Below are 22,267 nucleotides of genomic sequence, written 5' to 3'. Positions count from 1 at the left end.
AACGCCCACATGGGTCCCTGGGTCCGATCCCCGGGACGTTCTGCCTGGCAAGCAGCTGGCTGGGGTTTCACCACCAGTGACCCGCGAACCCCGCCTTTCCGTTTCTGTTCCCCCACCTGCCGTTGTGACCTCTGAATCCCGAGAGGCTGTGACCTTGTGCGATCGCCATTGCAGCCCCGTTTCATGAGCGAGGTGACACAACTCAGCGTGCTCGAGATCCCAGCCTGGCGCCACACGGCTGGGCTGGTCGGTGGCAGACCGAGTGGGCCCTCGGTCTCCATCGCACGGGCCCCTGGGTCTCCGTCGGGGGCGAGGGCCTGGGTCAGCTGAGGCCCTTTGCTGCCGCACATCTGAGCACACCGCCCCCCTGGCCCCGCTGCCAGAACCAGGGGATGAAGGACACGACGTCTGCAGCCGCTGTTCCGAAGTCTAACTTGGGAGCAAATCGTTAACCTCAGGTTCTCTCAAGCATGGACTGTGGGCTCCTGTTCTAGCCGGTGCTCTTGCTCTCATTAAAGCCAAGACTGTGTGTGTTCCAGGGTTGCTCCAGGTTTAAGTTCATCTGGGCAGCCCGTCAGGCCCTCCTGGCTCCCGGACACCCGGCTGCGTGCGCGCCGCTGGGTCCACAAGTGGAAACAGATGTGTCCCGTGGGAAAGCCGCCGTTTAACCAGCACACACACTCGATTGGTCCCGTAATTGATGAACGAGGATTTTGAGGTTACGCCCCGCAGTCGGACTTTGAAACAGTGGTCTGCATGTTCGTAATGGTAGAAAGTCAGCGGCCACTTTTGTTTATTCATGTGGCTTTTTGGGGCCGCCCCCGCAGCATGTGGAGGGTCCCAGGCTAGGGGTTGCATCGGAGGTGCAGCTGCCAGCCTCCGCCGCAGCCACAGCAACGCGGGATCTGAGCCGCGTCTGTGAGCTACACCACAGCTCAAGGCAGCGCTGGATCCTAAACCCACTGAGCGAGGCCGGGGACCGAACCCGCTTCCTCATGGGTACTAGCCGGGCTCATTTCTGCTGCGCCATAATAGGAACTCCCGACTTTTCACTTTGGAAGGGATGAACCGTCGAAAGTTCACCCCTTGGCTGTCGGTTCTCCCGCGAGTGCCGGGAGCTGTCAGGGGCTTGGTTGCGCGTGTTTATAGAGCGACTTGCAGAGTCGCTCCAGTGCCTTTTTCCCTGCTCTTGGCCCTGAGCCTGTTTTCATGTTGAAGAGCATGGCCGAGTTCTGTAAGCTGACGACTCCGTTCGAAGCGCAAGAGGGACGCGGCCCGCACGAGAGCTCTCCTCGCACGCGGCCCTTTCCCGGAAGCCGGGCTGACTCTCGCGCTCTGCCCTAGGCCACCGAGGTGACCGACAGCGCGTACATGGGCTCCGAGAGCACCTACAGCGAGTGTGAGACCTTCACGGACGAGGACACAGGCGCCCTGGGAGCCACGGAGGAGCCTGGCCACGGCGCCACGGAGGAGCCCGGCAACGGCGCCCTGCTGCTGCTCCCGGGCAGGTCTGTCCCCGCGTGCGCGGCCCCCACGGCGGGCGGTCCCTGGGGGAGGGAGGGTGGCCGTCCCCGCCACCCGTGTGTCCTCGGCCTCCCTGGGCAGCACAGCCCACACGGCCCTTCTGAGGCCGGTCTCCTCTGTTGCCAGCGGGCATCGTCCAGCCTCCCTCTCCAGGCTGAGATGGCGCCTTTGGCTTTTGCATTGCCCCAGGGCGTTTAGGTTCCGATGGTTGGTCCTCGGAGAAAAGCGCCACTGGGATTTGTGTTGGGCAGGGGCCGGCTCTGTGGGTGAACGGGGGAGGTAACATGCTGATGGCCTGGGGCTCCCCGGCTCGCTCTCTGCGGGCCTGCCTTTGCGCGCTGCAGTCGGGGTGCGTGCTGGTGGGAAGGGGGAACGGGCCTTTATTTTGGCCCTTGGGCTCTGCCAGGTCTGGATGAGAGCCTCCCAGGAACTTGGGGGGCACAGGCCTGTCGCAGGTCGGGGAAGGCTGCCTTCACCTTGGCCTTTTTGTCAGTTTTTTTAAGGTAATGAATTTAATTTGAGGACTTTCCGTCATGGCACAGCGGAAACAAATCCGATGAGGAACCATGAGGTTGCAGGTTCAATCCCTGGCCTCGCCCAGTGGGTTAAGGATCAGGCGTTGCCGTGAGCTGTGGTGTAGGTCTCAGATGTGGCTCGGATCCTGACTTGCTGTGGCTGTGGTGTAGGCCGGTAGCTGTCGCGCCGATTGGACCCCTAGCTTGGGAACCTCCATATGCCACGGGTGCAGCCCTAAAAAACAAAACAAAGAAAGAAAGAAAAAAATTTAATTTGAGTCAGGTGATCAAAGTTGAAGAAATGCCAAATCTGGGAAACCATGATGAGGCCTTCGTTTGACTCTGGAAGTTTCTAGGCTCTGGGCCGCTGTGCTGTGTAAGCAGGACTCGCCCTCGGAGTTTGTGGAAGTCACGTTGGCGCCCTTGTGGGAAATGTCCTGTGTCTTCCATCCTGACACAAGACGCCCTGGGCGCAAGGAGGCCGCCTCCTCGCTGCTCTGGCGGGGCTTCCTCTTCCCGTCGGCATGGATGGAGCAGGTCCACGCATAGCTCACCTGAGGAACTAAGAAGGCAACCTCGCCCGGAAGGCGACCACCTGCCGACTGCAGGTGAAGATGAGGGCTGGCGCTGGCTGGTCTCTCCATGGCGGTACTGCGTTGGCAGCACGCCTGTGCACCCTGGCTGTGACGCGGGAGCTCGCCCTGCGTGTCTGAGACGCCCTGAAGGGCCCTGAAGATGGCCCCTCCCGGCCCCAAGCCCGCGTGCGCTCAAGAGCTGGAGCGGCAGCGCCTGCCCTCAGAGGGCGGGTCTGGAGGGACCTGCGGACCGGTCCCCTACCCTGGTTGGAGTCGGCTCTTCTGACCTTGACGTCACGGCACAGCCTTACGGCCAGCGGGTGTGTGACGACAGCAGCTCCTTGCAGAGAGCCCCGGGGTGCCTCTACGGCCAGTTGTCCCGTGTGTCCCCACAGAGCCCTCGCGGGGCAGCGGGGTGGCGGGAGATGGTGCTGAGGGGCAGCAAACACCAGATCTTTTTTTTCTTTCTTTTTTGGTCTTTTTAGGGCTGCACCCACAGCATATGGAGGTTCCCAGGCTAGGGGTCAAATTGGAGCTACAGTTGCCGGCCTCCACCACAGCCACAGCCATGAGATCCGAGATGCATCTGTAACCTACACCACGGCTCACCAGATCCTTAACCCACTGAGCGAGGGTAGGCCAGGGCTGGAACCTGCATCCTCATGGATGCTAGTCAGACTCGTTTCCGCTGAGCCGCCACGGGAATTCCAAACACCGGATGTTTTTATGTTTTTATTTAATTTTTTTTTATGGCCACATCCTTGGCATATGGAGGTTCCCAGGCTGGAGGTCTAATCGGAGCTGTAGCTGCCGGCCTACACCACAATCACGGCCATGCGGGATCCGAGCCGTGTCTGTGACCTACACCACAGCTCATGGCAGCACCGGATCCTTAACCCACTGAGCCAGGCCAGGGTTCGAACCTGCAAGCTCATGGTTCCTAGGAGGCTTCTTTTCCACCGCGGCACAATGGCAACTCCCAAACACCAGGTCTTAAGGCTGATCATGATGTGAAGAAGGATCCTATTAAAAGTAACAGTAATTAAAACATCACCTTCCCCGGCGCGTTTCCCTGTTGAGCGTGACCGCCGGGACATGAACGGATACGTGTGGTCCTCGGCCGCAGCGCGTTTCTGCTGAGAGGCGTGGGTGGCGCCAAGGCCTGAGTCGGCCGCCGTCCCTTGTTTGTCTTTGCAGGTCCTACCTGCACAGCCAGTCGGTCCTCGCAGTCATCGGGGGCGAGGAGCACTTTGAGGACTATGGCGAGGGCAGTGAGGCGGAACTGTCCCCGGAGACCCTGTGCAACGGGGAGCTCGGCTGCAGAGACCCCGCCTTCCTCCCCTCCAGGTACAGCGCTCGCGGCGGCGTTCGGGAAAGGCCCCCTGGCTCGCAGAGCGGTGACCGAGCCCGGCACGTGTTCACTGTGCCAGGACCTGACCAAGCCCGTCAGAGCGTCAGGGCCTCTCTTGGGATGAAGGCTGGCTCTGGGCCCTCTTGTCCCTGTCCCCAGCCACCCCGCGCATACGAGGCCTCAGCCCACGCTGGGGAGCCCAGCTTTAGGGGCCTGCTTGTGCATCACCTTGTGGCTGGTGGTGCGGCTGCGTGCATGCGTGTGTGTGTGGGGGGGATGTGGGGTGTGTGGGGTGTGTGGGATGTGGGGTGTGTGGTGTATATGTAGGGTGGGGGGTATGTGTGGACTGGGGGTGTGTGTGGGATGTGGGGTGGGGGGGTGGGGTAGGGGCTGTGAGCATTTGCCTCCTACTCAGCAGCACCAGCCTCCTCTGCAGGCAGACCTCATTCGTGCCGTGCTTCCCTTTGTGGAGACCCTGTGTCGTTTTCTCTTCTCTTCTTTTTTTGCTTTTGTCTTTTTAGGGCCGCACCTGAGGCATCCGGAGGTTCCCAGGCTGAGGGTTGAATCGGAGTTACCGCTGCCGGCCTCCACCGCAGCCACAGTCACAGCAACACCAGATCCGAGCTGCATCTGCAGCCTATACTCACGGCAACACGGAATCCCGAACCCACTGGGCGAGGCCAGGGATCGAACCCGCTTGCTGGTGGATGCTAGTCAGATTCGTTTCCGCTGCTCCATGACGGGAGCCCCAGCCTGCGTCATTTTTCTTTTCAACAGCCTTTGTTTGCTCCATGTTTCTGTCGTAATTTTGGTAATGCTCGAAATTTCTCAGTGTTTTGCTGCGGTCATGTTCATTGCATGTGTGACCAGGGATCTTTGATTTTACTGTTGCAAAAAGATTACCGCTCCCGAAGGCGCAGATGACGGCTGGCATGTTTTAGCGACATGGTGTCTGTGGTTAAGTTGGGCGCGTTGTCTTCTCGCCAGGACGCTGTTGCCATGCAGCTTGGCTGAGCTTGTGCGGCATCAGCTGCCCCCTGTGCCCCGTGTCGTACGTACCCCGTGCCCTCGACCGTAGGCCTTTGCACTTAAACATGTGTGCCCTCCGACCGGCCTCTGAGGGTGTCACCTGCCAGGCGGCCCTCCTGCCTTTGCTGGTAGCTCCTTGACACACGCGCCATCGGGACGGCCCCGCTTGGTGGAAGCCGAACTGTGTTTCCAAAGGGCGCGCTCGGCCTCTGGAGCCGGCTTGCCGGTGGCTTTTCTTGACGTAGGCGTCCAGACGCGGGGTCGGAGGCCCCGGACGGGCTGCCGTCGCCGCCGGCCTGGAGGCCCCTGGAGATGAGGTTGCAGGGCGGCAGTTAGAGTCTTGCATGTTAACGGGAACCGCCCCCAGTAGTTGTTGCTTCTGGTGGTTGTTGGAGGGTTACTGGTGTGACCACAGGACGGGAAGCAAAAGCCCCCTGGCGCCAGGCGGTGTGCCCCCAGGGGCGCGTTCCTGACGGAGAGACGCCGTGGAGGGGGGTCACCCCCTTGTCACAGCCGCTCCTGTTGGACAGCGGGGCCGCTGGGCCGTGCCCGTTCCTCTGAACACCTGCCAGGAGGGCGCCCCCCGCGGCGGAGCCAGTGCTGAGGGCAGGGCCCCGCAGCCCACGGTCCACTCCCCCTGAACAGGCCCCTCTGTCTCTCCAGCGCCGACCCACTTGCTGCCAAGCTGCACGGCATCCTCACTGATGAGGCTTTTGAGTTTTACTGTAGCCAGTGCCACAGACAAATCAACCGCCTGGAGGACCTCTCCGCCCGCCTGAACGATCTTGAAAAGAATAGGTAACTCAGCAGAGCCTGGTGCTCTTGGGCCAGGGCAGAGGCGGCTCCGCCGGTCGCCCCAGCGGCCTAGGCGAGTGCGGCCGGCCCCTGCCCGCATGCGCTGCCCGGCCCTGCGTGTGCATGCCCGCGTGCATGCCAGTGTGCATGCCTCACCCGCCCGCCCGCCTGGGGAAGGTCTGCTCTTAGAGAGAAAGACGCGCCTGCTCCACTGGGAGATGGAGAGTCCCAGGGGACGGCCTTGGAAGATCTACAGTGAGCCTGGGTCTCAGCACAGATGGGTTAGCAGCTGTCAGGATCGCCCGTTACCTGGGCGCGTGCCCCCAGCGAGCCCCCTGAGCAGTCTGGTAGGCTGCCTGGCCGCGTCCGCTGCTGCCTGTGTGTCCCCTCTGGCTCCGGCTCCTTCTCTGCCCCCAGCCTCCAAGCCCAGGTCAGGGTTCCCCGGGGAGCTGGTCCTTCAGGCCCCACTGACAGGAAACGCTCTGCACGTGTGGATGGCTCATCCAGCGTGTTGTTAGCTTGTTGGGGGTCCGGGGAGGGGCCCCTTGTGCCAGGTGTCCGGCAGCGCCAGCCTGGCGAAGGGGGGGGACCCCAGCGCTCTCATGCGGCAGGAAGGGGCGGGCCCTGCGGGTCTGTGCTGCAGGCTCCTGGTGACTTCCTGAGGGAAGGGGTCTTGGGCTGGCAGGGGTGGTGTGGACGGCAACCCATCCTGACAGCTTCGGGGGTCTCTTTCCTCCCAGGCCTGCTGTCTACCCCTTGGGGCCTCGGCCATGACCGCCCAGCCTCCCTGGTAGCCTCATGAGCATCGGCTAGTTGTGCCCACTGGCCTCCCCCAGTGCCAGTTGAGCCGGTGTACCATTGATCCCTCGTCTACCTTTGTGCGCCGTCCAGAGCGCAGGCTGGGGTCCCTCATCGGGTGAGGGTTGGGGCGGGCCCCGGCCTTTGCGGCCACTGGGCTGCTCCCGAGGGGAGCCCGGGGGTCTCAGCAGCACTGGTCAGGAACCAAAACGCCCTCTGAGGGGTGCCTTCCTGGGAGACCTGAGGATGCCGACATCTGCTGGCCTCTCTTCACCTCTGATGCTCCCCAGCGCCCGCTGCTGGGGGAGGCTGCCAGCCCGGCTGGAGAGTCACTTGTCTCCCACAGGGGCGGCCTGCCAGCGATGTGCGTGAGCGTCCGCAGCGGGCCCGGCCCTCCTGCTCTGCAGCCTCCTGACCACAGGAGGCCCGGCCCCGGGACGGGCACGGTCCCTCCGCGAAGCTACATGGGGCAGAGGGCAGACCCAGAGGCCAAGGAGCAAGTCCAAGGGGTCCCTCGTCCAGGTCCGGCCACCTGTTCCCCAAGAGAGGTGCTCCCAGGGGTCCGAGTCCCAACCCAACCCTCACTGGAATCGGACACGATGTCTGTCGGGATGTCTCCGTGCACACCCTCGGAAGGAGATCTGAATCCCGTTGGTTTCCGGGGAGTTGCCTCACGATCAGTGTGTTTGGTCGTGGTTTTTCGATGGCAAGAGGCAGATTAGTCCCAACCCACCCGGAAGCTCTGGCGTCCGGTGTCGTTTCTACCCGTGACCCTCAGTCAGAGCATATACCATGGTCTCCACGGTCCTGGGAGCCTCTGTAAAACCTACGTTTTGTAGACGTTAAGATGGCTGCTCTACCCAGAGGCGTGTGTGCTGCCAGCCCGCGAGGTAGCTGGTGACTGGACAGCAGTTCTGTCCCGTCCCTTCAGAGAGACTCGGGACGAAGTTCACCTTGTGTTTAAATGGACGGTGTCGGGCGGGGTCTAGTCAGGAGGGGGCCCTGCCGTGAACAGGGGTGTTGAACAGAAAGAGGGGCTGACTGCTGTGGGGGGGCTGGAGCGTCGCAGTGTCGGCTGGTAAGAGCTCGGGAGACCTGAGGGAGAGAGCCCCCCACACCCCCAACCCGGCCTCATGGTAGACGCGTGGAACTTGCTGGACGTGCACCCCCGGCTGCCGGGACGGCTGTTCACCAGGAGGGGTCTCAGCCGAACCCCTGCGCTGCAGAAGTGCCACACGTTCCCGCGGGGGCCTGCGAGTGGGAGGCACGTGCCTCCGTCAAAACCCCGGTGTGGCCCAGGCCGCAGGGAACCCGGAGGCATGTCCTTCCCCGCAGCCTCCCACTGACAGCGGCACCCAGCCCAAGGGCCCCAGGGCTGGGGGACGGATGCCTGCAGGGCTGCGAGCCCATCCGCAGTTACAGCGCCTGTCCAGTCCCGGGCGGGTCTCCTTCCCGGCCTAGGGCGTCTCGGGAACCGAGCCGGGGCAGTGGCCTGGCTCTTAGAGTCCGGGACGGTGACCGCTGTTCTGGGAGAGACGGCCTGTGTCTTCTCAGAGCCTGAGGCTCGTGGTTCAGCAGGCACATTTGAAAACGAAGGTTCGGGCTTGAGAAACGGGGGCTCAGGTCAGTTTGGCCCTTTGGGCCGCTGGCGAGGACCACGTCGGGCAGGCCGGCGTCACTGTCTCGGCTCCGTCCCGAAACGGCCTCAGGAGCTGCCCGGTCCCCGACCAGGTGGGGTTTCAGCGCGGCCGTGGCAGCGCCCACGTCGAAAGTGCTGACACAGCTTTCCCAATACAGACGGGCCCCCTCCCCCTTGGTGGGGAGCCTCTGACGGCCAGGTTCCGGCGGTGGAGGGGGGGGGGCTCAGAAGCCAGCCTCCGATCTGAGGTCTGGTTGTGACTCCCCCTGAAATTTCTCTGGGACTTGCTGAGGCCTTGACGAGCCTGAGACTTTTCCTGTGTCCCCGGGTGTTTGCTGAGCGAGCCTGTCTGTGCTTGGAGCCGGGATGGCGCTGCATGCCTGTGGACGCGCCCCCGCCCAGTGTCGCATGAGCCCTAGCTTCCTGTTCCCTCCCGTTCTTCCCTGCCTGCTCCCTGACACCCCTTTCCTGTTTGTTTTGATTTTGCAGTCCGACGAGGCGGCTCTCCAGCAGGAAGGTGGCCAGGTAGGAGACTCGCAGCCCCTGTGCCCCACGCACGCGTGTGGGAAGCACCGTTTCCAAGGTATCGCTTGAAAAACTTTGGAGAGAACCTTCTCCTGGTTTGGGATTGGAAAGACCCTGAGAAGCCGGGGTGTAGACAGTGCATCCGGGCTGGTGGCTGGGAGTCTGTTGAAAGCTTTGGACCTGCCTCCTGCAGATGAAGCTGCTGATGGGAGGTATAGGTCCGCCCCCCCACCCGGGGCTGGGCCCTTCCTGCGCGCTGGTTCCCCAAGGGCTGCAGGAGGTAGGCTCAACTCCGAGTGTCTGAAGGCCACGCGTTTGTGACCACGTCTGCACTTTTCGGTTTGGGGGGTTCACCGCCTGCTAGCCTCCCGTGGTGACAGGGACAGCACCTGTGCTCTCCCCTCCCAGCCCGGCTCCAGGGACTCTTTCCCCGGGCTTTCTTCCCCGGGAGCCGTGCGCTGTGTTGCTGGATTCCCTTTCTGAGACGGCCGTGGCTTCTCCTGGAGTCAGTCATTAGCTTTGTGTTTCTCCCTGCCTCCTCTTCCCTGCTGGGCCCTGCTCCGGCTTCCGCCCCTGGATCCCGGCCCCACGCTCCGCAGGCTGCGCGCCTGGGCCCGCGTCTCCGTGACGCCAGTCCTGGTCTCTGTCCAGGTGTGGGATCCTCTCACTCCCTGGGCCCCTTCTTCCTTCTTTCACTCTGTTTTCCGTCCAGTGCGTCTCGTAGCTTCTCACCTCAGAGCTCGCGCAGGAGAGCACCTCTGAGAGCTCGCGGGTCCTCTCGGGCTGGCTTGCCGAGGGATCTGGACGGAGGATGGGCTCCCTCGAGCGGCTCTGAGGGCAGTGCTCACTCTCTCTGACCCCCGGCGCTCCTGCAGGACGGTCTGGAGCTTTCTGGCTTGTCTTTGGGACTTTTTTCCCGTCTGGATGCTTCATCCCTGTGGCTCAGACATCTTGTGCCGAGTCTTGCGAGCCTCTTGCGAGTTTTGCTGAGCTGGGTGGAAGGAAGGTGTGCTTCCAGCCCGAAGGCTTCTGCCCTCAGCTCCGGCATCTCCCGCCTCACCTGGACTGACCTTGGCCTCCGGGCCCTGCCCTGCTCCGGGGGCTCTGCTCAGGCCCCTCCCGGCCCCGCCTCCAGCTAGTGCCCTCCCCCCTCAGGCAGCCCAGGTGGCCTGGGCCTCTGGGAGTCCAGCCTGGCTGCTGCACGCTGGGCCCGCGCACGTGGGGCGCCTATGCTCCTCTGCCCACGCCTCCCCCCTGCTGTCCTTTGTCCCTGGGGTGTAACCCCTTGTTTTTCGTTTCCTCTCGGTTTAAGGGCTTAGGGTCACGGAGCAGAAGGGCATCCACAGGTCCGCTCCCCCCTTGCTGCCTCCATCACCCGGGCCCGGGGATCGGGGCAGGATCCAGGGCACAGGCTTTCTCTATGCTGCACCTGCGGCCTGTGTCAGTGCCCAGGCCAGGGACTGAGAGCCCGAGCTGCATCTGAGGCAGCACTGGATTTTTAATTTTTTTTAATCTATTTTTTTGCCTTTTAAGGCTACACCTGCAGCATATGGAGGCGCCCAGGCTAGGGGTCGAATCGGAGCTGCGGCTGCCGGCCTACACCACAGCCACGCCGAATCTGAGACGCATATGTGACTTCCGCTGCAGCTTGTAGGAACGCCTCCCTCAGTGCAGGATCGAAATTGAATCCTTACAACATGAAATCCGGCTCTTAACCCACTGAGCCACAGCGGGAACTCCTTCAGTCGGGTTCATAGTCCGTTGCACCCGGGTGGGAACTCCCCAAACTGCACTGATTGTAGCTTCAGCATGACTTTTCTTTTCACTCCGTTTTCTTCCCAAACAGACTACAGCTGCTGAGACTCAGGAAGGGAAAGCCCCATAGAGTCTTACCCTCCCAGCTGGCCTCAGGGACATGGAGGGGACAGGGAGGGACCTGGGACCCATGGGGCCCTGGCTGCCTCAGCTGCTCTGAGAATTTGATTTTCCTTCCCAGACACGGTCTGGTATCGAAAAGCCCAAGCTTCAGGTGTGTGGAGTTTACCGGCGGGCGTGGTCTGGGGTCGATACACACACTCACACGTGGGTGCAGTTTTACTCAGCTGCAGCTTGCCCTTAGAACTTCTGAGGAAATTTCTTCCACTTTTTTTGTCTTTTTAGGGCCATACCCATGGCATGGGGAGGTTCCCAGGCTAAGGGTCGAATCGGAGCTGTAGCCGCCAGCCTCCACCAGAGCCACAGCAACTCAGGATCTGAGTCGCGTCTGCGACCTACACCACAGCTCACGGCAACACCGAATCCTTAACCCACTGAGTGAGGCCTGGGATCGAACCTGCGTCCTCATGGATGCCAGTCAGATTCACTTCCGCTGCGCCACGACGGACACTCCCGGGAAATCTTTTCTTTATTTCTGCTGTAATTTCACTCCTGACAGTTCAGTCGTTGCGTGTGGCCAGGCTGGCGTGGTTGTGGCTGTGGGAGCCATCAGCCCCGGCCTCTGACCAGACTGTGTACCTTCCCTGAATGCAGATGGCCCTGGGATCGGCATGCCTGGAGACGCCACAGGGTGACGGCGGCTGGGGTCAGGGGACATTTAGGCTGCCGTGTCCACCTGCCAGACCTGCCCTGCCCCCCTTTAGGGTGGATCTGGCATTCTGCCCCCCTTCTCCTGACAGGGCTCCTGAGTGGCTCTGGTTTCGGTGAGCAATCTCGAGGAAGCTTGGCCGAACCCTGGTAGCCAGCTGTGGTTCCCGCCCCTGGATTCGGCCCTTAGGAAGCCCCCTCAGCCCTGGTAGGAGGTCTAGGTTGGACGTCAGCCCCCAGGCCCTGGCCCCTCCTCAGGGTGGTCTCCAGGTCTGGGGCGGGCAGCTTCCTGCCCCAGGAGTGGCATCAGGAGCTCATGTTTGGGTCAAGGTCATGGGTGTTGAAGAGGAGCAGTTAGATGAGAGCACGGTGGCCCCGTCCTGCTCCTGCCCTTCGGGGCCAGTGCCCCGCGGGGTGTCCCGTGAAACCCTCGGAAACGTCGTGATGTGACCCACCCAGCACAGCGGGGCCGGTGGCCCCCGGAACGAAAGATGCCCTTCTTTTTGGTCCCCTTTGAACATTTCTGGGAACAAATTAAAGGACTGTACGAGCTCAGTCAGTCCTCAGAGAAGTGCACTTCGTAGCGTGGCGAAGATATTAGCTTTTTATTGACTGCTGCTTCGGAAACTGACAGCACTGATGGCCAGAACCTAATCAGGGTACAGATTGGGACGTGAACCCACGTTTTCAATTAAAATCACTCCCCTGATGTCTGGACTCTCTGAGGTTCAGGTTCTTTGTGCCTCACGGAAGGAAGTCAGTGAGAGACAAAGTGACAGGCAAGAAGCAGATTTCTTGGCGCTCCCGTCATGGCGCAGTGGAAAGACTCCCACTAGGAACCATGAGGTTGCAGGTTTTGCTCCCTGGCCTCGCTCAGTGGGTCAAGGGTCCCGTGTTGCTGTGGCTGCGGTGTAGCCCGGCAGCTGTAGCTCCAGTTGGACCCCTAGGGAACTTACATATGCTGCGGGTTCGGCTCTAAGAAGCAAAAAAAAAAAAGGGGGGGGGGGGAGACTGATTGTGAGAGATGCAAGAGGACATGCCCGGAAGCCCTGCGCCGAGGACCCAGTGGCGACAGTTCTGTTGTCTAGGGGGTGGGGGCGGAAAAGCCCGCCTCTTCCTTTCTGGGAGTCGTAGCGCCTCCTGGCATCTGGTAAGATGTGTACTCAAATCCTCGAACTCCTGTCCTGGGTCCGAATCTGAGCGCAGGCCTCACCCTGTCCCCACCCGACGGCAGGAGGCAGTTCTCGCACCTCCATCGTTCCAGTGGCTTTCTTGAGCAATTATTAACCTACGGTGATCTCCCAGCATCCCCTCTGGTCCCCTATGGGGACTTCTACAACTAGCTGTGCCCACGCCATCCCCGTCACCTCTGCCACCCCCTTAGCAAGGCTGACTGCTCGCGACAGCCTGTGGATCCCCATTCCGCACCAGAGTGAGGGTGCGTGGCTTCCTCAGGGAAGGTGCCACCGCCCTGAGGTGTCCCTGTGCGTCAGAGTCATACCGCTGTCTGCGGAATACCTGCCGAGGGCCAGCGGTTCCCGGTGGCCTGGGACACAGTGCCCAGGGCTGTGTGGGACTGGAGACCGTGTCTGCTGGTTCTGCTGCCGCGGAGCCCGTGCTCAGCCCTCGGCACTCCGAGCCTGTCCTGGTGTCGCTGCCACGGGAGCGGTGCCTGAAAGTCAGATGGCAGGGCGCATGGGCGACAGTGTGTCGGGAAGGGGTGACCCTGAACCAGTGCTCCACGGGGCTCGGGGAAGATGACATTGTGTCGGGAAGAGGTGACCCTGAACCAGTGCTCCACGGGGCTCGGGGAAGATGACATTGTGTCGGGAAGAGGTGACCCTGAACCAGTGCTCCACTGGGCTCGGGGAAGATGACATTGTTTCGTGTCTCCGGGGACTGAGTCCCACTTTATGACCTGAGTACAAAGTACCCTCGCCTGGCAGCTGGCAGGGCAGGAGGCCGGGCCTGTCGGGCCCCACAGACGGCAGCTTCCTCGCCCAGCTCTCGGGACTGGGCTCCATCCAGCCCCGTCGCCAGCCCGCCCGCTGCTGGCTTCTGGTTTTCTGACCTGCCTGGCGCTCATGTTCCCGGACCTGGCCGTTCGGTCGCCCCCGTTCTCGGTGCTCCTTGTTCTGCTGAAGGACCTCATCTGCTCGGGACTGGCTTTTCTTCCCAGGCACCTGCACCAGTCCGGGGCCCTGACCATGGAGGCCCTGCAGGACCCTCACCCGGACCCCGTGGAGGGCATGGACGAGGACATCGCTGACAAGGTAGGCCCTGGCTGGTGGCCACGGAGAGCTGTGTGCAGGGTTGTGTGCGGACGGCTCGGAGCTCGGAGCTCAGTGGGGGGCGTCCCTGGGGGGGCAGCATGGCGCCTTCAGGGCCGCTGGTTTCCGCAGCTCTCCTCGGGGATGTGGCCCAGGGGTCGTCCATGGTCAGGGCACGCTGGGGCTGGGCACCTTGGGAGCTGGTGGGCCAGTCTGGGGTGCACCAGGCCCTGGGGGCGCTCGGGTCCGCAGGGAGGCAGGGCGGCCCTCAGCCTCCAGGACCAGCTTCAGGAAAGTGCAGGGCAGGGTGGCTGCAGACCCCTCCCCTCCTCCCCCCTCCCCCTCCTCCCCTCCCCTCCCCCTCCTCCCCTCCTCTCACCTCCTCCCTCCTCTCACCTCCTCCCCCTCTCTCACCTCCTCCTCCCCCTCCTCTCTCACCTCCTCCTCCCCCTCACCTCCTTCCCCCCTCCTCCTCCCCCCCTCCTCCCCCTCCTCCTCCCCCCTCCTCCCCTCCCCTCCCCCTCCCCTCCTCCTCCTCCTCTCACCTCCCCATGTCCTCCCCCGCCATGTCCTCCCCCATCCTCTGTACGGCACCTTCAGCATCTGCCACTCTGCAGAGCCTCCCCTGGCTCCTTGCGCCGGCTGCGACACCTTCCACCCCATCGTGTGTGTCTGGCTCCCAGCTAGTGACCTCGCTGAGGAGACACAGGGCCTTTTTGTCACTCGAGTCCTAGCCCCTGGGCTGGGTCTGGCAGAGTGGTGGCCCAGGACCTCAGGCCCCCAGCGACGCCTGCCTCTCAGGGCCGAGAGCAGCGTGCTCCAGGAGAGCGGGTGTGGAGTGACGACTCTCCCGCCCCCTTCCTGTCTCCCTCCCGAGGTCATCTTCCTGGAGAAGCGGGTGTCGGAGCTGGAAAAGGACACGGCTGCCAACGGGGAGCAGCACAGCCGGCTGCGGCAGGAGAACCTCCAGCTCGTGCACAGGTGAACGCCAGCGCCAGCGGAAGAACCTCGGGCCCGTGGAGAGTCACCACCCAATGCCAGGCTCCCACCCGGGGCCCGTCCAGGGGAAGGAGCAGGGGAGGACCCCCCGGAGCAGAGCGCGGGCTGCTGGTCGGGGCTGCAGACGGGGGCCCCGCCGCTGGGCGCCTGTCCTGACACAGAGGGGCAAGCGGCGGCCAGTCCCTGGAGCTCCCGGCCGGCCGCGCGGGAAATAGCCGTACCTGGAGGCCCAAGGGGAGGGCGCTGCCATCCCATTTTGCGGGCTTTCCAGGGCGTCCGTGTGGTGTTCGGTGTTGGAGGCTGGGGCCCGCACACCCGTTTGCCGCAGTTCTCCTGCAGAGGACCAGGGGCCGGGCCCCCGTGCCACCAGGGCTTGGGGACACAGCCCCGGTTGGGCAAGGCCATGGAGGCCCCAGGCTGGAAGCACAGTGTGTGGTCTGCCAGCTAGGCGGCCTGGACAAGGTCTGGTTCCACACCAGACGGCTGTAGCAAGACTGGCTCTCGCATCCCGAGCTGCAGCATCAGGAGGCTGAGAACCGGGCTGTGGGGGGTCGCTTGCACGCCAATGGGGCAGAGCAGGGTCTCCTGCGCGGTGGAATCCGGGGCTTGGCAGCTGTCCGCTCTGCAGTGCCCCCGCGGACCTGAGCCAGAGCCGGGGTGGAGGGGGCCCTGCTGGCAGGCAGCTGCAACTCCAGAGCTGCGCCAAGGACGAGGCGGGTCGGCTCCTCCCTCCCCGTCCTTGTCCAGGGTCCAGGGAGGTCGGGCCGGGCCCCCAGCCTCCCTTGCGCAGCTGACCGCTGAGCCTCGCCTAATCTGCCGGGCGTTTATCGGCCGCCCACGTCAGCGGTGGAAAGTCCACAGGCCGCGCCGCACCCGGCCCGCGGCTCCCCCGCCGGCCCCTCTGGCTTCACCCAAGTTGCCCGGAAGGCTTCTGTGCCGCCGCGCCCGCCCGCCTCCTCTTCCCGCTGTCCTGGGGATGACAGGCGCACCTCCATGTCTGGCTTCTTGTTCTCCAGGCCCCGCACTTGCTAGCCTGCTCGCCGCTGGGCAGGCTGTGTGGGCGCCAGGTCCCTTCAGCCCACAGCGTCTGAAGCTGGCTTTTGTTCTGCGCGCCCGCCCCCACCGCCTGACGTGACCAGGGGCCTGGCACCGCTGCTCACGCTGCTCTGTTGCTCTGTGAGGTCTCGTTCGCTTCATGGACGCTGAGGGTGGCGTGTCACTTCCCTGCTGGGCCGCTGGGTGCCAGCCTTTAGGTCTGGAAGTGTACCCCTCAGCTTCAGGATTCCCAGAATTACCTCTATACTGTTTCTTCCGTTTCCTTGTCTGTCTGAACGTGTGTTAATCAGATAATAGTCTTTTTGCACCTTCTCTCTCGTTTTCTTTATTCCAACGTTCTCATTTCTCTTTCTTTTTTTGGTCTTTAGGGCTGCACCTGCAGCACCTGGAGGTTCCCAGGCGAGGGGGCGAATCAGAGCTGCAGCTGCCATCCTACACCAGAGCCACAGCCACGCCAGATCCAAGCTGCATCTGCCACCAACACCGCAGCTTGAGATCCTTAACTCACCCAACACGGCCAGGGACTGAAGCCACATCCTCACGGACGCCAGTCGCGTTTGTTGCCGCTGAGCCACAGCGGGAGCTCCCTCGTTTTTCTCTTTTTCTGTGTGTTAGCCTTGGTTTTCTCATTCAGCTCCTCTATTTAAACTGTTTTTGTCATGGTTTCAACTGCCGAGTCAGCCGTTCTTTCTGTGATGCCTGCTCCTGTTTCCCGGCTGTGGCTCCTCGGGTCCCTGAGGGTTCATTGCAGGCGGTTTCCCGTGTGATGCCTGTTTCCGTCAGGTTGTTGTCATCTGTTTGCTTTGTCCATTTTGTGCTAAGAGCTTTTGTGCGCCGTCTGGTGGTCTTTAGCCAAGTGTTCACTCTCCGGCGTGAGGCCCCAGAAAGCAGGTGAGAAGCCCCTTGTGCAGAGGCAGCTCGGGGGCACCGTGCACGGGCAGGGCCTAGAGCCCTGCTTTGCAGGACGGGCAGTCTGGCTCCTGCAGGTGGGCCTGGGGGTCTGGACCCTGCGTGAAGATTCCTCTGGCCCTGGGTTCTTGCTAAACCTGCCTTCGCATCTGCCGCGGCTGACCTGGGTGGGCGGATCCCCCACCCCTAGAGGGACGGGGCCGTCCCTGCCGTCAGGACAGTGCCTGCTCTGAAGCCCGGGCACCCTCAGGCTGCTGAGGGGTGGGTGCCCGGGCTGTGAACTGCGGGGACCAGAGCTGTGGGCCCTCCTAGGGGCGGCCGCTCTCCTGGTCTGGGCGCAGCGTCTCAGGCTGGTCCCGCCCTCTCCTCTGCCTCACAGAGCCAACGCCCTGGAGGAGCAGCTCAAGGAGCAGGAGCTGCGAGCCTGCGAGATGGTTCTGGAGGAGACGCGCAGGCAGAAGGAGCTGCTGTGCAAGATGGAGCGAGAGAAGACCATCGAGATCGAGAACCTGCAGGCCAGGTGGGCAGAGGGTGGGGGGGCATGGGCAGAACCAGCCGGGCTCGCCCTGCACCGCCCTCCAGCCAGAGAGGCACGGTGCCCAGGCACGGTGATCTCAGACCCGTGGGACACTGGGAGGAAGAGCGGGCCCCTCGACTGAAGGGCACACACCCTCCGAGAGCGAGGACAGACCCAGCGCGCACGTCGCTCCCTCCCCTCTTTCTCCCGGGCACGTCGCGTGGTCCAGGCCCACGTCATGGTCTCTCGCTCAGGCGACTCGAGGACGTTGGCCATGCGCTCCCCTGAAGGCACAGGCCCTGGACAGCTGAGGACACGGGGAGACAGAGAGAGGTGGGGCGGCCCCCACGGACTCACGGAGGCCCAGACGTGAGCCAGGAGCCAGGCTGGGGGTCAGAGGAGGGAACCTAAACCTCCACAATTCAGGCTCGCCCCCGGGGTCCCAGACTCCGCTGCTGGGTGGGGAGTCCGGCCGGGGCGGCACCCGGGGTTGCTGCGGTTGAGCCAGCACTGCCCTTAGACATCGGCACTTGGGAGATTTACACGCTGGTCAGCAGTGGCTCCGGGCCCTTCAGGGTGTGTGTGTCTTCAGCTCTGGAAAAAATATATATATATATTTGTTTTTGTCTTTTGTCATTTTTGCCACTTCTCAGGCTGCTCCCGCAGCATACGGACATTCCCAGGCTAGGGGTCCAATCGAAGCTGTAGCCGCCGGCCTACACCAGAGCCATAGCAACACGGGGTCCGAGCCATGTCTGTGACCTACGCCACAGCTCAGGGCAATGCCGGATCCATAACCCACTGAGCAAGGGCAGGGATCGAATCCGCAACCTCATGGTTCCTAGTCGGATGCGTTAACCACTGCACCAGGACGGGAACTCCCAGAAAATATATTTCAACACGTGTTTAAAACTGGGAAATGGAAGCAGGGCTGTGCTGGGGTCTCCTTGGACCAGGAGGCCTCCCAGCGGGCAGATCCCGTGGCGCCACCACCCGACCTGGACGGCCATTCAAGAGCAACCAGGCAGCGACTCTGGGGGACGGTCTCATTCAGCGTGCGCCCGCCGCCCACGTCCACCCTCACCAGCGCCTGCGCAGCCTGCTTCCTGTGCCCCCCGGGCAGCGGCTCTGTGCGCCTGGGCCTCTCGGCCTCCTCCGGCTTCCTGGGGTCTTTGGGCGGCTGCTCGGGCCCTGGAGGGCCAGCACCTCCTGGCATGGCCTTGGCAGCACCTTGTATGTGGCAGGGCAGCAGGATGCTAAGGACATGGGGCTACAGAGGGAACCAAGCTCCTTGGAGAAGGGCCAGGTCTGTGGCTGGAGGATCTGGTGGTGCCACAGCACACACACGGGAGTTCCCGTTGTGGCTCCGTGGAAACAAACCTGACTGATAGCAATAAGGATACAGGTTCAATCCCCGGCTCCGCTCAGTGGGTTAGGGATATGGGGTTGCCCTGAGCTGTGTGTAGGTTGCAGACTAGGCTTGGAACTGGTGGTGGCTACAGCTGTGGTGTAGGCTGGCAGCTGCAGCTCTGATTTGACCCTTAGCCCGGGAACCTCCATATGCTGCAGTGTGGCCCTAAAAAAGGAAAAAATAATTTTTAAAAAAGCACACACACAGATGATGGCACCCAGGGCCCACGGTGGTCAGCACCGGGACACCGAGTAACACGCCGATGACACCGCTGGACCACCCCCAGCACATAATCCAACACGGGACGCCTGTCCAGACAACACGGGGATGCCCCCACCCCACCCCCGGGCCCTGGAGCGCGGACTGGACCCCACTTGGCTCCCAGAGGACGGAGAGCCACAAGGAGCAGGGCCCCTCTCCTCTGTGGGAGTCTCCCCAAACCCACAACCTGTCCAGCGACCAGACACGCTCAGGGTGAGGGCCATTCTACCAACCACATGACTGCACCTGCTCAAACCGTCAAGGCCGTGAAGAACCAGGCACGTCCAGAGACTGCTGCAGACCAGCGGGGGCCAAGGAGCCCTGACGGCTGGTGCAGTGTGGGGACCCTGGCCTGGAAGGGGGCGCTCGGTGGGAAGGCTCGGGTATGTCTGTGGTTTGCTGACGGCTGTGTCCAATCTGGGCGTGGACCCCACGGGGCTGAGCAGACACTCCGAGAAGCCAGGCGGGGCGCAGGTCCACAGGGACTCACCTGTGCAGCTTTTCTGTAAACCTAAGCTCCCCACGCCTGAGGTGGATGTGCGTGCCAGCCTGGCTCATGAGACGCCTCAGCCCAGGGCCCTTGGTGGGTACATGTGGCGGCTGGGGGATCATTCCGAGTTCTTGTGCTTCAGGCTGCAGCAGCTGGACGAAGAGAACAGCGAGCTGAGGTCCTGCACGCCCTGCCTGAAGGCCAGCATCGAGCGCCTAGAGGAGGTGAGGTGCTGGCTGTGCCCAGACAAGTGCTCCAAAGCAGGGCTCTGCAGGGGTGCGGCTGCAGGCGCGGAGCTGTGCTGCGGGCCGGGTGTGGAGAGCAGGGATAGTCAGGGCCTGGCTGTCCCTTTGCTGGGAGACATCTGGTTTCTCAGGATCCTCGGTCCCGGAGAGTGACACTTAGCTTAACCCCTCGTTCGCATCCAGGCATCATGTCCTTGAAGAATTGCCCAGCGGGACCCCGGGGGCCCATCGTCCCCTCCTCACCCACTGTCCCCTGGGCAGCCCAGCACCCTGGGAACACTTGGGCGCCAGCCCTCACCTAGTGGCCGCCAGTCAGCCCCCGCTCCCCAGAGACTGTCCCTGGGCCCCCCGGCTCATCCGCCACGTGTGCAGGTTGGGGTCTGTGTTTCAGCCACGATAGGAGGCCTCGATGTGGCGCCCAGGCTCAGACAGTGCAGGCGACCTGTGAACCACACAGGCAGCAGCTCCACGGCTGCTGTTTCATTTTTGCAGGAGAAGCAGAAGTTGCTTGATGAGATCGAGGAGCTATCGCTGCGGCTCAGTGATGAGCAGGAGAACAGGAGGAAGCTAGGTGACAGGCTGAGCCACGAGAGGCACCAGTTCCAGAGGGACAAGGAGGCAACCCAGGAGGTGAGGGCGGCGCCCCAGGCACACGTGGGCCAACTCCCGGGTGGAGGGGCCGCTCCTCTGGGGTTGGCGCGCAGACCCACCCAGAGGTCCTGAAGCCAAGGCTGGGCCACCCCCCTGCCCCAGCTGATCGAGGACCTGCGCAAGCAGCTGGAGCACCTGCAGCTCTTCAAGCTGGAGGCGGAGCAGAGGAGGGGCCGCAGCAGCAGCGCAGGCCTGCAGGAGTACAACAGCCGCACGCGGGAGAGCGAGCTGGAGCAGGAGGTCCGACGGCTGAAGCAGGTGCGGCGCTGGGCACGTGCTGCCGCTTCCGGGGCTGGCGTGGGGCACGGGGAGGTTCTGCCGCGGCCCCCGGGGTGACACCACCATGTCCCCCAGGACAACCGCAGCCTGAAGGAGCAGAACGACGAGCTCAACGGGCAGATCATCAACCTGAGCATCCAGGGCGCCAAGAACCTCTTCTCCACGGCCTTCTCCGAGTCCCTGGCCGCAGAGATCAGCTCCGTCTCCCGCGACGAGGTATCTCCCCCGCCACCCCCCCCTGCCCTCGGCTTGGCCCCTCGGGCTTCCGATCTGCGTGCCCGGCGGTGCCCGGCCCCGGCACCGAGCCCTTGCCCTCCCCAGCTCATGGAGGCCATCCAGAAGCAGGAGGAGATCAACTTCCGCCTGCAGGACTACATCGACAGGATCATCGTGGCCATCATGGAGACCAACCCGTCCATCCTGGAGGTCAAGTAGAGGCAGCACGGCCCCCGCGCGCCCCCGGGCCCGGACGCAGGGCCCCCGGCGGCCCCGGCACGCCCCTGGGCGGCGCGGAGGGGGCCCCCGGCGGCTCTGACCTCCCGCCCCGCCGCCTCTGTGTGCCCGGAGTTGGGGAAAGCCCCTCTATGACTGCCGCCGCTTCCCGCCGGTCAGGGCAGAACGGAAGGAAACGGGTCCCCACCAGGGTGCTGCTCCCTGCACCCCACCAGGCACCCTGACGGTGCCATCCAGGCCTCCGCTGCCCCAGACGGCGTCGAGGCCCCGGGACCCTGGCGCCCGAGGTGGGGTTGGGAAGACAAGTGGGCAAGGCCAGTGCAGGCCAGGTCTGAGCTGCAGGCCCCTCCCAGCTCCTTGGGCTCCTCAGGCTACCACCCAGCCAGAAGGGACCCCCTGGTCCAGCTTCGGGCCCCGTGCCCCCCAGGCCACGGGCTGTGCCCACCGCCGGACCTGCCGTAGTGACCCTGGGGCGCCAACTCTCCCGTGACTCCAGAGTCCGCCTGGCGGCGGTGGCAGCAGCTGCCCCTCTGACCCTGGGGGGTGCAGGCAGGGCTGTGGCAGGTGCTGCCGCCAGGGCGTGCCCTCCCTCCCTGTGCGGGTCTCTGCCGCCCCGCAGGTGCAGGCTGCTGGAACCACGTTTCCTTGGGGAGTGTGACGTCTTTAGGAGGTGAGGTGGCGCCTCCCCGAGGTGCACCTGGCAGGAGGCGGGTCCGGGCGGGCTCTCCAGGTGCTCAGATCAAGGCCTCCCTGGGACGAGCGTTCCGTCCAGGAGGCCTCTGCCCGGCGCCTGCACCGCCAGGAGCAGCCGCGTCTCCCCGCGGGCTGCAGGGCCTGGCCCTGGGCCGAGCACTGGCCAGTAGCCGCCCGGTGCTGCCAGGTGGGTCACGGCTGTGTGCATGCACCCGCGTGTGAGCGTGTGCGTGGCCTTGTGCCCCTCCCCCCTCTGCGTGGCCCACCTTCTGCCCTAGGATTTAAGATGCAGCCACGTGTTGCACATGTGGGGGGAAGGCCTGGCTGTATATCAGTGTAAACTTGGAGGAGAGATTTTTCTATCATGTAGAGTAGGTATTTTTTATAGATTGAAGGTTGATCAATTTTTTAATACTTCCGAGAGAGAAAACTATCTGTGTGTACACATGAAGTATATATATGTACCATAATAAACACTGGGATTCTGCCTCCCGCCCCGCCCCCGGGTCTGTCTGTGAGCGCGAGCTGCCCTGAGACCGTCACCCAAACGCCAGGCACTGACTCGTTCCCCAGCCTTGTCTTCACCCCCTTGAGAAAGACTTCCAGGCAGGGCGGTCATGGGCTGGATGACGTGCGAGCGAGGCCAGGGCCGCAGCACAGATGGAAGGGGGTGCTACACCCGTGGGGGCTGAGGGGCAG

General features: G+C 63.3%; 1 protein-coding gene and 1 long non-coding RNA gene across 10 annotated transcripts in view; one reads left to right on the top strand and one right to left on the bottom strand.

Moving 5' to 3' along the window:
• Positions 1-22,061, top strand: part of RAB11FIP3 (RAB11 family interacting protein 3) — a 73,291-nt gene extending 51,230 nt beyond the window's left edge. For 2 of the 9 annotated variants that reach the window (XM_085018198.1, XM_085018204.1), the window contains 12 exons: positions 1,345-1,508; positions 3,812-3,961; positions 5,658-5,792; positions 8,716-8,751; positions 13,514-13,607; positions 14,482-14,585; positions 16,948-17,088; positions 19,390-19,471; positions 19,985-20,122; positions 20,246-20,401; positions 20,498-20,638; positions 20,744-22,061. In XM_085018198.1, the coding sequence (XP_084874324.1) occupies positions 1,345-1,508; positions 3,812-3,961; positions 5,658-5,792; positions 8,716-8,751; positions 13,514-13,607; positions 14,482-14,585; positions 16,948-17,088; positions 19,390-19,471; positions 19,985-20,122; positions 20,246-20,401; positions 20,498-20,638; positions 20,744-20,857 (1,455 nt within the window). In that variant the 3' untranslated portion in view covers positions 20,858-22,061. Of the gene's footprint in view, positions 1-1,344; positions 1,509-3,811; positions 3,962-5,639; positions 5,793-8,715; positions 8,752-13,513; positions 13,608-14,481; positions 14,586-16,947; positions 17,089-17,339; positions 17,707-19,389; positions 19,472-19,984; positions 20,123-20,245; positions 20,402-20,497; positions 20,639-20,743 lie in introns of those variants that run through there. The other 7 variants (XM_085018197.1, XM_085018203.1, XM_085018199.1 and 4 more) reach the window with 6 other exon arrangements.
• Positions 12,871-16,600, bottom strand: LOC146404617 (uncharacterized). Its single transcript, XR_014841124.1, has 3 exons — positions 14,825-16,600; positions 14,199-14,299; positions 12,871-13,006 (listed from the first exon to the last, which is right to left on the bottom strand). It is a non-coding gene; the product is annotated as an uncharacterized LOC146404617 (long non-coding RNA).
• Positions 22,062-22,267: the final 206 nt, after the last annotated feature.

Source organism: Sus scrofa, chromosome 3 (genome assembly GCF_054392235.1).
Source record: "Sus scrofa isolate SSC_HxYL_T2T_F1_AM1 chromosome 3, Sscrofa_HxYL_maternal_Yorkshire_Landrace_v2.0, whole genome shotgun sequence".
Taxonomy (NCBI): Eukaryota; Metazoa; Chordata; class Mammalia; order Artiodactyla; family Suidae; genus Sus; species Sus scrofa.
The sequence above is the reverse complement of the archived record's forward strand: the minus strand, read 5'-3'. Positions and strand labels throughout refer to the sequence as shown.